The following is an 11,555-nucleotide window of genomic DNA, read 5'->3' on the forward strand; positions in this document are numbered from 1 at the left end:
CTCCATCGTAGCATCTTTGTCGTCTCGCCACCTATTGTTACTACGACTATCGCTATCGCTTAGTGATAAAGTAAAACAATTACATGGCGATTGCATTGCATACAATAAAGTCACAACCATATGGCTCCTGCCAGTTGCCGATAACTTTGTTACAAAACATGATCATCTCATACAACAATTTATATCATATCATGCTTGACCATATCACATCACAGCAAGCCATGCAAAAACAGTTAGACGTCCTCTACTTTGGACCGTTCTTACCTACGGGCTTCTAGCAAGAACCGTTCTTACCTACGCATCAAAACCACAACGATTTTTCATCAAGTGTGTTGTTTTAACCTTCAACAAGGACCGGGCGTAGCCACACTCGATTCAACTAAAGTTGGATAAACTGACACTTGCCAGCCACCTATGTGCAAAGCACGTCGGTAGAACCAGCCTCGCGTAGGCGTACGCGTAATTCATTCTGAGCCGCTTCATCCAACAATACCACCAAATAAAAGTATGACATGCTGGTAAGCAGTATGACTATTATCGCCCACAACTCTTTGTGTTCTATTCGTGCATATAACATCTACGCATAGACCTGGTTCTAATGCCACTGTTGGGGAAAGCGGTAATTTCAAAAAAATTCCTACGATCACGCAAGATCTATCTAGGTGATGCATAGCAACGAGAGGGGAGAGTGTGTCCACGTATCCTTGTAGACCAAAAGCGGAAGCGTTATGACAATGTTGTTGATGTAGTCGTATGTCTTCACGATCCGACCGATCCTAGCACCAAAGGTACGACACCTCCGCGATCTGCACACGTTCAGCTCGGTGACGTCCCACGAACTCTACATCCAACTGAGGTCGAGGGAGAGTTTCGTCAGCATGACGGCGTGGTGACGGCGATGATGAAGTTACCGGCGCATGGCTTCGCCTAAGCACTATGAAGATATGATCGAGGTGTGTAACTGTGGAGGGGGGGAACCGCACACGGCTAAAACAATTTACAACTTGTGTGTCTATGGGGTGCCCCCTTCCCACGTATATAAAGGAGGGAGGGAGGAGGAGGCCGACTAAGGGGTGGCGCGCCCAAGGGGGGGGGGCAGTCCTACTCCAAGTAGGTGTGGCTCCCTCTTTCCTCCTATTAAGGACAGTATAACCGCACCTAAAGCGAGCACTCTTAACGCTTTGCGTTTTTGACCGTCCGTTTTTATGATCTGGTTGTTTCTAACCATCAGATCTCGTTTAAAAATTAATCTATTTCGCACTATGTGAATCTGGCCCAACTGTCCTATGGGCTGCTGCTCCAAAGGCTGAAACGAAGGCATCTGGTGCATTGGGCCATCTGCCAGCCTCCGGCCCATTCGAGCGCTAAAACGAGGTCCATTTGCTGGGCTTGCGAGGCATAGGAGCGACCGCGTGAAATCCATCCACTGTCGATTCGGTTGCCTCAGAAAACTCCAATCCCAATCGAGGCGCTAGGGTAGGCCTAGGTGCGCTCCCAGATGAATGCACTCGGTGGTGGGCGAGGATGGTGACGCCAACTACTTTTACAAGCCGCGCTTCGGCTGGATCCCCTTCTCTCCGTTTGCGCCTGTACTTTCACCACCCACGGCCACGGCGGCGCCCACCATGGTGATGGATCAACAAGGTAAATCCTAACCCTCCTCCTTTACCCAGTTTAGAAATCTGAATCCTCTCCGAAATCCAAACTTCCCTGTTCTTCTTCGCTTCAGGATCTTCTGGCGGGAAGCCTTATGTTCTGCCCTTCTTGTTCAGTCAATACTGGATTGGCTGCATAGTTTGAGTCCGGCGGCCGCAAATATCAAGATCCGGAATCGCGAGGGCGAGTGGTTGGTCACAAAATCGTCGCTCTGCTGTTCAACCGGGTCTACTGGGGAATAACAGAAGGCTGTGCTTGGACGATGTGAGCCCATGCCCAGGCGTGAGGGATTCAGCGGGCGACGCGAAGGGGCTTAGTTTATGGGGATTCAGCGGGCGATGTGAATGGTGCTGTTGCAGCGGCTGGAGGCGCGTTAGTTGCCGACGCTGACGGTGAATGTGAGTTACAATCTTGCTGCCTCCTCATTGGTTCATTCCAAGATGCGCTTATATATGCTCCCCTTGCATAGGTTGATGCTATGTCTTCTTTCGTGTTGCAGGCTACACAAACCTCCCCCACATGGTTTGTGTTCCATCTAATGCTGTTGTTTTTTCTCCAAATTTGTTGTTGATGTTGTTAGTAAATTTGTTGGAGGCCCTTTGCGTCTTTGATCGCCTCAGTATGCTCCTTCAGTAGTCAGCAGCAGTACGTCTTCACTCTAGGTCTCCATCTCCTGGTGGAGTTGATGTGATGGTTCATGTTCTTTTGTTTTTAGGAGCATGCAGTTCATGCCAAGGAGCTGTTATGTGTAAATGTCGTGTGTGCTGAGCCAAGATAAGTTGTCTTTGAAGTAAGATTATGCAGTGTCGTATGATTGCTTAGCCTTATATAAAACTCCATGACATACTTGATAACTTAGTATTTCCTGGCTATAATACCTTTCTCTATTCAAATAAATATGCGATTTGGGTGTTACTGATTACTCATGGAGAGATTTAATGCCATTTTAGGAAAACACGAATATTCAAATGGGCATTGTCTGATCAATAGTTTTTTGTTACTGCAGGTCGAAAAGCGCAATGAAGGATTTTTCTCTCTTTCCTATGAAGAGTTGCTGACAGGTAAATCCTCTGTCCATACTCCATACTCCATGTACTTTCCTCAGTTTATCCTCCAGGGAAATCTTTTTTGTTCAGAATGAAAATATGTATTTCACCTTCATAACGGGTATTCTTATACCCCATTAACTCGAGTGTGTTCTTACAAGTTGCAGACTCGCAGTATGTATTTTCAACGATTATTCTATCTCAAGACACACCTAGCTGACACTTTGCTGCAAGTTATTTGTATTTTTCGGCCGTGTATTGTACTGTGATGTTGCTTTATATATAAGAATAAAGCGGGGCAGAAGCCTGTTTCGATATCCATCTTTTGACCGGCTTTGTGTATATCTCCTGCAAGTAATTGTTTCATCTCATCAGGGTGCTTCCTTTCTTTAATGACCAGGTAATTAAACTGTTCCTTTGTACTTTTCTATTCATATTTTTTGACTTGTTTGGAGCTGTATTGATGGACATGTTAATCTCCAGGGAGTGGACATGTAGGAACAAAGAAATGAACTTGCCTTCTGCAAGATAATTAACTGATGTGTTGCTCATCTTCATTCAGTTCTCATGTTTGCAGGGTGTAGAAATCATACCTTATATTACTTCGTGTAGAGGTACAATTTTCTTGTGAAGAGGTCCAACCATTTATTACTTGAGAGCATATTCCATCGTACATCATATTTTTGGAATTTGGATTCGACATTCGACAGTAAATTGCTTAAACTATTCATCTGAAGTTCTGAACCTTATAAACATAGTGCCATATATTTGTTACATTTATTTCCCCTCTTTTCTTTTTAAGGTAGCAATAATTCATACACAATCTAGCCTGCAATCTAAATTTGTATCACCCCTCCCTCGCCTGCTTTAGTCAAGGATAGCGGATCATCTACTTGATAACATGTAAGCTTTATAAATATTCTATTTGACCCCTAAGTAGTATCTCCCATGTACTTTCCGTACTAACCAAACGCTCTATCTGCCTTTTGTCCCTCTACAACAGATCAGACTAAAAGCAAATCAATGGCCTATATGCAAGGTCAGCGAGCAAACTATCAAGTATAATCTGCTGGAGAATATCGATATCCTAATTTTTTGTTAGAGTATATAATAGCAGTCCAGAGATACTATGGCTTGATTTATATATAAGCTTATTGAGGTGCATTATCTCAATTTTGTGTGATACTCCACCCTTTCTGGTTTATAGGGCTTATCTCAAATTTTTTCCATTTTTCTGATTTAAAGGGCTCATCTCCATCTCCTTTTGAGATTTCGAGGTGCATTAAATATTTGCATGCAAGAATTGAAAAAGAACTCACCAATGCATGTAGTGCTACTACTCATGTAGTGGCCAAACATGCATGCACCGCAAGTAATCCCAATTAATGCATCAATTTAGTTTGGGTAGTTTTCTAAAGTACGAGATACATTCCTCCACTCACCATGTGTCTTGGTTGATGAGATTTCAGATTTGAGCCCTATAAACCGGAAAGGAGGGAGTAATGTGTTATTTAGGAAAAGACACCTTAATTGATACTCCCAACATTTGTAGGCTTAGCAACATGATCGCCAGTTGAGGACGCTGTTATGTGATCACCAGTGTGTATATATTCCCTCTAGCATCAATGGCCACACAATCTTTATTATTTTTAGTATTCAGGTTGATATGCCTGATATTCCAAAATTCACACTTCTAATGATCATGCATACTTGTTTACTTTCTGCAGGAGAAATGAGATGTCATGCTGCCTTCCACGAGCGCGCCAGATTTCGCTTGTTTCATTAATTATGATCATCAGCATAGATGTTTGCTACTGACAGTGACAAGGCTGCATCAATTATGACTTCATGTAAAGAAGCAAAAATATTTAGATGCCAAATGGTGCAAGACACATGATGCCGAGAAGGAGGTTGCCTTAGTCAAGCAAAATGCGGATGAGGATGGCGAGCACAAGGGCAAGGGAAGAATGGCAAACCCATGCAGCCACACCCTAAGGACTAAATCCATGTCCGGAAGAGGAGAAGGAAGGTTATAGAAACTAAGAGCCACACCCGGAGATCGCGCAATTATGTTCATGATGCTATTATTTATCCCAAGTTTGTCAATTTTGTTCGTGGCCTGATGTTTGATTTACTGCTACTTAATTGCTACATGAGTTAACATGACATAAGTATCCATATTGAGCAATAATTTGAGGTGAGCATCAAAACTGTTCTTGATGTTTATTAAATTACATTTTTGTTTATACTGATTTGTTGCACTTGGGTGTTTGCACTTTTATTTGCATTTCTTGTGATTTCTTGATTAGAATTGATTATAAAGGGGTGGTGTTGATGGTCCCTACACCATAAACACTACCCAGATCAGTCATAGGTGTGGAAAAATATAACTCCCGAGTACCAATGTAGATTGTGGAGCTCTTTTACTGGGATATGTAAGTGGGGTTTAGGGTTTACTGGGATATGTAAAGGAGATGGGATAGGGAATAAAGCAGTCCAAGATGAAACATATATAGAGACCAATTTAGTGAAACATACAATAAAATCCAACTACAGCAGAATCAGAATGGACGTGCAATTTATAACTCTTCTTTACTCCCCAACATATATACGCGGATGTCACAATAATTTTTCAGTTCAGCCTGGTGTGAAGTTAATTTTCTCCATATATTTGTGTAAATTGCTAACAAATATAGCGTAAAAAAAAGGGGCGCCGCAACGCGCGCCATCAATGATCTAGTTCCTATTAGGAGAAGGAGGAAGGCGGAGGAGAGAAGAATGATAAGGGGGGGCCGACCCACCAAACCCTAAACCAATTCGGTTTGGGCCTAGGGGGGCGCGCGCCACCACTTGCCCGCTGCCTCCTATCTCCACTAGGGCCCATTAAGGCCCATTGACTCCCCGGGGGGTTCCGGTAACCTCCCGGTACTTCGAAAAATATCCGATACACTTCGGAACCCTTCCAGTGTCCGAATATAACCTTCCAATATATCAATCTTTATGTTTCGACCATTTCAAGACTCCTCATCATGTCCGTGATCTCATCCGGGACTCCGAACAACCTTCGGTCATCAAATCACATAAACTCATAATACAAATCGTCATCGAACGTTAAGCGTGCGGACCCTACGGGTTCGAGAGCTATGTAGACATGACTGAGACACGTATCCGGTCAATAACCAATAGCGGAACCTGGATGCTCATATTGGTTCCTACATATTCTACGAAGATCTTTATTGGTCAAACCGCATAACAACATACGTTGTTTCCTTTGTCATCGGTATGTTACTTGCCCGAGATTCGATCGTCGGTATCATCATACCTACCTCAATCTCGTTACCGGCAAGTCTCTTTACTCGTTCCGTAATACTTCATCCCGCAACTAACACATTAGTCACAATGCTTGCAAGGCTTATAGTGATGAGTATTACCGAGAGGGCCCAGAGATACCTCTCCGAAACACGGAGTGACAAATCCTAATCTCAATCTATGCAAACCCAACAAACACCTTCGGAGACACTTGTAGAGCACCTTTATACTCACCCTTTTAGGTTGTGACGTTTGGTAGCACACAAAGTGTTCCTCCGGTATTCGGGAGTTGCATAATCTCATAGTCTGAGGAACTTATATAAGTCATGAAGAAAGCAGTAGCAATGAAACTGACACGATCATAATGCTAAGCTAACCGATGGGTCATGTCCATCACATCATTCTCCTAATGACGTGATCCCGTTCATTAAATGACAACACATGTCTATGGTTAGGAAACATAACCATCTTTGATTAACGAGCTAGTCAAGTAGAGGCATACTAGGGACTATATGTTTTGTCTATGTATTCACACATGTACGAAGTTTTCGATTAATATAATTCTAGCATGAATAATAAACATTTATCATGAATTAAGGAAATAAATAATAACTTTATTATTTCCTCCAGGGCATATTTCCTTCACCCTCCCCACATATTATAGGTGGGAGGGGAGGAGAGGCAGCCAGGGGCGTCCTAGGGTTGGCCGCTGCCCCCTAAGGGCCCTGCCTTGCCCTGCGCCCCTTTTCCATGTATGCATGAAGGGGAAGGAAAGAGGGGGGGTGAGGGAAGGAAGTGGGAATCCTAATCCACACTTTCCTTGCCCTTCCTCCCTTTCCTTCTCCTCCTCCTATAGCCTTATTGGGCGCACCAGCCCCTTGTGGGCTGGTGTGTTTCTTCACAAGGCCCATATGGCCCATAGGATTGCCGGGGGTACCCGAAACACCTTCCGATGACCCGATAAGTACCCGATACCCTCCGGAACACTTTCGGTGTCCGAATAGTATCGTTCTATATATCAATCTTTACCTCTCGACCATTTCGAAACTCCTCGTCATGTCCGTGATCTCATTCGGTCACCAAATCATATAACTCATATAATACAAAATCGTCATCAAACGTTAAGCGTGCGGACCCTACGGGTTCGAGAACTATGTAGACATGACGGAGACACCTGTCCGGTCAATCACCAATAGCGGAACCTGGATACTCATATTGGCTCCTACATATACTACAAAGATCTTTTATCGGTCGAACCGTTATGACAACATACGTTATTCCCTTTATCCATCGGTATGTTACTTGCCCGAGATTCGATCGTCGGTATCTTCATACCTAGTTCAATCTAGTTACCGGCAAGTCTCTTTACTCATTCCGTAATACACCATCCCGCAACTAACTCATTAGTCACTTTGCTTGCAAGGCTTCTTATGATGTGTATTACCGAGAGGGCCCAGAGATACCTCTCCGATACTCGCAGTGACAAATCCTAATCTCGATCTATGCCAACCCAACAAACACCTTCGGAGATACCTGTAGAGCATCTTTATAATTACCCAGTTACGTTGTGACGTTTGATAGCACACAAGGCATTCCTCCGGTATCCGGGAGTTGCATAATCTTATAGTCGAAGGAATATGTATTTGACATGAAGAAAGCAGTAGCAATAAAACTAAATGATCAATATGCTATGCTAACGGATGGGTCTTGTCCATCACATCATTCTCCTAGTGATGTTATCCCGTTCATCAAATGACAACACATGTATATGGTTAGGAAACTTAACTATCTTTGATTAACGAGCTAGTCTAGTAGAGGCTTACTAGGGACACGGTGTTTTGTCTATGTATCCACACATGTATCAAGTTTCCGGTCAATACAATTTTAGCATGAATAATAAACATTTATCATGATATAAGGAAATATAAAATAAAAACTTTACCCTCCAGGGCATATTTCTTCAGGTTCGCCCCTAGGCGGCAATATTTCAAGCCCCCTGGGAGGCGAACGGCTGGAGATGCTCTTAGCACTAAACTATGTTCGCGCAAACGGGAAGCCTGTCACGATGCCGCGTATGAATCGGTGGATGAAGCCTCTATCTGGTCAGCTGTCACTTAACGTTGATGCATCCTTTACTGAAGAAAGTTACTCAGGGTCATGTGGAGCTGTCATTCGAGATCTCCTTGGCTCCTTCGTTGCTGCATCCACGGCCAAGCTTGAATATGCAGCCGATATTGTAGCAGCAGAAGCAGCTGCTCTGGTAGAAGGCCTTAAGCTAGCTCTACAGCTTGGGATAAATTCTCTTCTGATCTAGATGGACAATTTGATTGTGGTTGAGTCTCTAAAAAGCAACAGTGGGCATTCTATGGTGGCTGCTCCAATCCTTGATGAATGTCGTAACTTGATGGAAGATTTTGGGAAGGTCGAAGTAGAACATTGTAATAGAGAGTCGAATATGGTTGCTCATTATATTAGCTCAGAAGGAACGTGTGGAACCTCCGTCTTTGTGGATGGACACACCCCCTGAGTTTCTCTCTGTTGCTTTAGTGGATGATGTAAGCATCTTGTGATTAATAAAGCAGCCATGACGGCCTTCCCGTCAAAAAAAACACGTAATATTAATGTTATGTAAACTTCCTAATCTAACCCTCTCTCCCCCTGATTTTAACAGGGATGACCTTGGACAATGCTACACCTACGAAAAGTAATATAGGAGTTTTACGTAAAAGCTGATGTGGAGAAGACTAATTGGGCCAAAATTAGCAGCTGGGGCCCATCCCCGGTGAAAATCAGGGGGGCCAAGAGGATTTGTTTGAAAGGCTTCGTAGGTCTTCGTAGTCCTTGGTAGATGTAGCATTATTGTGGCCCCTCCTGTCCTAATCTTCAATCCTGACTTGTCACGTTTTATTTGTTACTTAAAATACGTAAAAACTAGCACGTAGACTCTTTTTAAAATCATGGGGCATCTACAGATTGCTAGGTTGGCCGGTTGGGTTCCCCTTATAACGCACGTTCGTGTGTCCCTCCCACGTACTCGTCGACCTAGCAACTACAGTACTCCTAGTTTGAACCGCGAGCAGCACGTTGACCACCGAGTTTCGGGCATGGCGATCCAGCCGAGAACGTGGGTGGTTTTCCTGCTGCTCGTGCTGCTGTCGTCGTCGTGGCCCATCGCGGAGGCGTCGCACCGCGTCTTCCCCGACCTGCAGTCCCTGGAGGCCGAGGGCGGGCGCGCCGTCGACGTCGACGACTCGCTCCGCACCGGCTACCACTTCCAGCCCCCCATGCACTGGATCAACGGTACGTACTTACGTGCAGATTGAATACCTCGCTGATCATGATCGACATTGTCTTTCGCTAGCTTGATTTTTCGCTGCATACGTGTGTGCACACTGCAGATCCTAATGGCGTGATGTACTACAAGGGCGTGTACCACCTCTTCTACCAGTACAACCCCAAGGGGGCCGTGTGGGGCAACATCGTCTGGGCGCACGCCGTCTCCACGGACCTCCTCAACTGGCTCATGCTCCAGCCGGCCATCTACCCGACGGCGCCCTTCGACGTCAACGGCTGCTGGTCCGGCTCCGCCACGGTCCTGCCCGACGGCACGCCCGCCATCATGTACACCGGCATCGACGCCGACGGCCGCCAGGTGCAGAACGTCGCCTACCCCAAGGACCTCTCCGACCCCTACCTCCGGGAGTGGGTCAAGCCCGACTACAACCCCGTCATCGCGCCGGGAGCCGGGGTCAACGCCACCGCCTTCCGTGACCCGACCACGGCGTGGCGGGGCCCCGACGGGCTCTGGCGCCTCGTCATCGGGACCAAGGACAACCACCGGGGCCTCGCGGTGCTCTACCGGAGCCGAGACTTCCGGCGCTGGGTCCCGGTGCGCCGACCGCTGCACCACGGCGACACCGGCATGTGGGAGTGCCCGGACTTCTACCCCGTGTCCTCCCACGGCGTCCTCGGCGACGTAAAGCACGTGCTCAAGGTCAGCCTCGACCTGACGCGGTTCGAGTACTACACCTTCGGCGCCTACGACCACGCTACCGAGACCTACGTGCCGGACGCGGTGCTCGCAGATGGCAGCAACGGGCTCCGCTACGACTATGGTAACTTCTACGCGTCCAAGACGTTCCTCGACCCGGCGAAGCAGCGCCGCATCCTGTGGGGTTGGGCCAACGAGTCAGACTCCACGGCCGACGACGTCAGGAAGGGCTGGGCCGGCGTGCAGGCCATCCCCAGGAAGATCTGGCTCGCGGCGAACGGCAAGCAGCTCATGCAATGGCCGGTCGCCGAGGTCGAGTCCCTCCGCGGCAACCACGTCAACATCACCGACAGGCTCGTCAAGGGCGGGGACTACTTCGAGGTCCTCGGGCTCACGACGCCGGCGCAGGCCGACGTGGAGGTATCGTTCGCGGCGATGGACCTGGACAAAGCCGAACCGTTCGACCCGGCATGGCGCGGCGCCGACGCGCAGACGGTGTGCACGGCGCGGGGTGCGGACGTCAAAGGCGGCGTGGGGCCGTTCGGGCTGTGGGTGCTCGCGTCCGACGAGCTAAAGGAGAGGACGGCGGTCTTCTTCAGGGTGTTCAAGGACGGCGACGACGGCAAGCACGTTGTGCTCATGTGCAACGATCCCTCCAGGTCGTCCTACGCCGACCACCTCTACAAACCCAGCTTCGCCGGCTTCATCGACGTCGACATCGTCAAGACCGGCGGCAAGATACCTCTTAGAACATTGGTACGTTAAACCCACTTACTAGACCGTCTTAACAGTGGCAGATTTTTCTCAACGATTATAACATAGCTGGGGGGCCGGGGGCAACCCCCGGGTTCCTCTCCGGCACTGCATATTAACATACTTCATCGACGTCCCCTGCACTAACTAACAACTGTTATGCTCAATGGTGAATTCTGCGCAGATCGATCACTCCATGCTGGAAAGCTTCGGAGGCCACGGCAGAATGAGCATATTGTCGAGGGTTTACCCGACAAAGGCCGTCGGTGACAAAGCGCGCCTCTACGTGTTCAACCATGGTGAGTCAGACATCAAAGTTACGCACCTGAATGCGTACGACATGCGGTCGGCCAAGATCAGCACCGATATCAATCAACCGATCAGATGATCGACGCGCATGATAATTGCACATTTGTATAGCTAGATTGTTAGGAAATAAGTATCAAATAACGGACTTGAGGGCTAGACAGGTTATTTGTTGTGTATCTTTTAGTTACTGCAAACTAGCATGCACTGCATTGATGATGCTCTAAAACTCAAACAAACATTGATGATGATATTCAATAGTCAATAAATTTCCCAGCATAGAAACTCGTCAGTCTGAAGGATGCAATCTGTAAAACACCATCAACATCTCAAGAATTGTCTGCAAAAAAGAACGTCACATTCAGTGGCGGAGCTAGACGGTGATTATTGGGGGGGCTGAGGAAAAAACGCTCAATTTCCAAGGGATAAAATACCCAAAAAAATTCAATCTCAGCCCTCCAAAAAAATTTCTTCACAGAACTAGCCAAGGCGGG

At 46.9% G+C, this 11,555-nt stretch overlaps 1 protein-coding gene and 1 long non-coding RNA gene across 26 annotated transcripts; both read left to right on the forward strand.

Moving 5' to 3' along the window:
* Positions 1 to 1,418: 1,418 nt before the first annotated feature.
* LOC123091024 (uncharacterized) lies at positions 1,419 to 4,936 on the forward strand. Of its 25 annotated transcripts, none has more exons than XR_006442738.1 (5): positions 1,419 to 1,644; positions 1,730 to 2,178; positions 2,372 to 2,446; positions 2,663 to 2,717; positions 2,870 to 4,936. It is a non-coding gene; the product is annotated as an uncharacterized lncRNA (long non-coding RNA). The 25 variants fall into 25 exon arrangements; XR_006442736.1 differs by having other exon boundaries at positions 1,730 to 2,054; positions 2,126 to 2,178; positions 2,663 to 4,936; XR_006442739.1 differs by lacking the exon at positions 2,372 to 2,446 and having other exon boundaries at positions 1,730 to 2,054; positions 2,126 to 2,178.
* Positions 4,937 to 8,983: 4,047 nt separating this feature from the next.
* On the forward strand, positions 8,984 to 11,222 carry LOC123094423 (beta-fructofuranosidase, insoluble isoenzyme 3-like). The gene is made up of 3 exons (XM_044516432.1): positions 8,984 to 9,311; positions 9,410 to 10,758; positions 10,940 to 11,222. The coding sequence occupies exons 1-3, from the start codon at positions 9,116 to 9,118 to the stop codon at positions 11,141 to 11,143; spliced, it is 1,749 nt and encodes a 582-aa protein (XP_044372367.1). The 5' UTR covers positions 8,984 to 9,115; the 3' UTR covers positions 11,144 to 11,222.
* The last annotated feature ends 333 nt before the right edge of the window (positions 11,223 to 11,555 follow it).

Source organism: Triticum aestivum, chromosome 4B (assembly GCF_018294505.1).
Source record: "Triticum aestivum cultivar Chinese Spring chromosome 4B, IWGSC CS RefSeq v2.1, whole genome shotgun sequence".
Lineage (NCBI taxonomy): Eukaryota > Viridiplantae > Streptophyta > Magnoliopsida > Poales > Poaceae > Triticum > Triticum aestivum.

Coding starts and splice junctions, on each gene's coding strand:
- LOC123094423 (XM_044516432.1), top strand. CDS start 9,116: ATGGCGATCCAGCCGAGAACGTGGGTGGTTTTCCTGCTGCTCGTGCTG. Junction 9,312..9,409: donor CCCCATGCACTGGATCAACG/GTACGTACTTAC, acceptor TGCACACTGCAG/ATCCTAATGGCGTGATGTAC. Junction 10,759..10,939: donor AGATACCTCTTAGAACATTG/GTACGTTAAACC, acceptor AATTCTGCGCAG/ATCGATCACTCCATGCTGGA.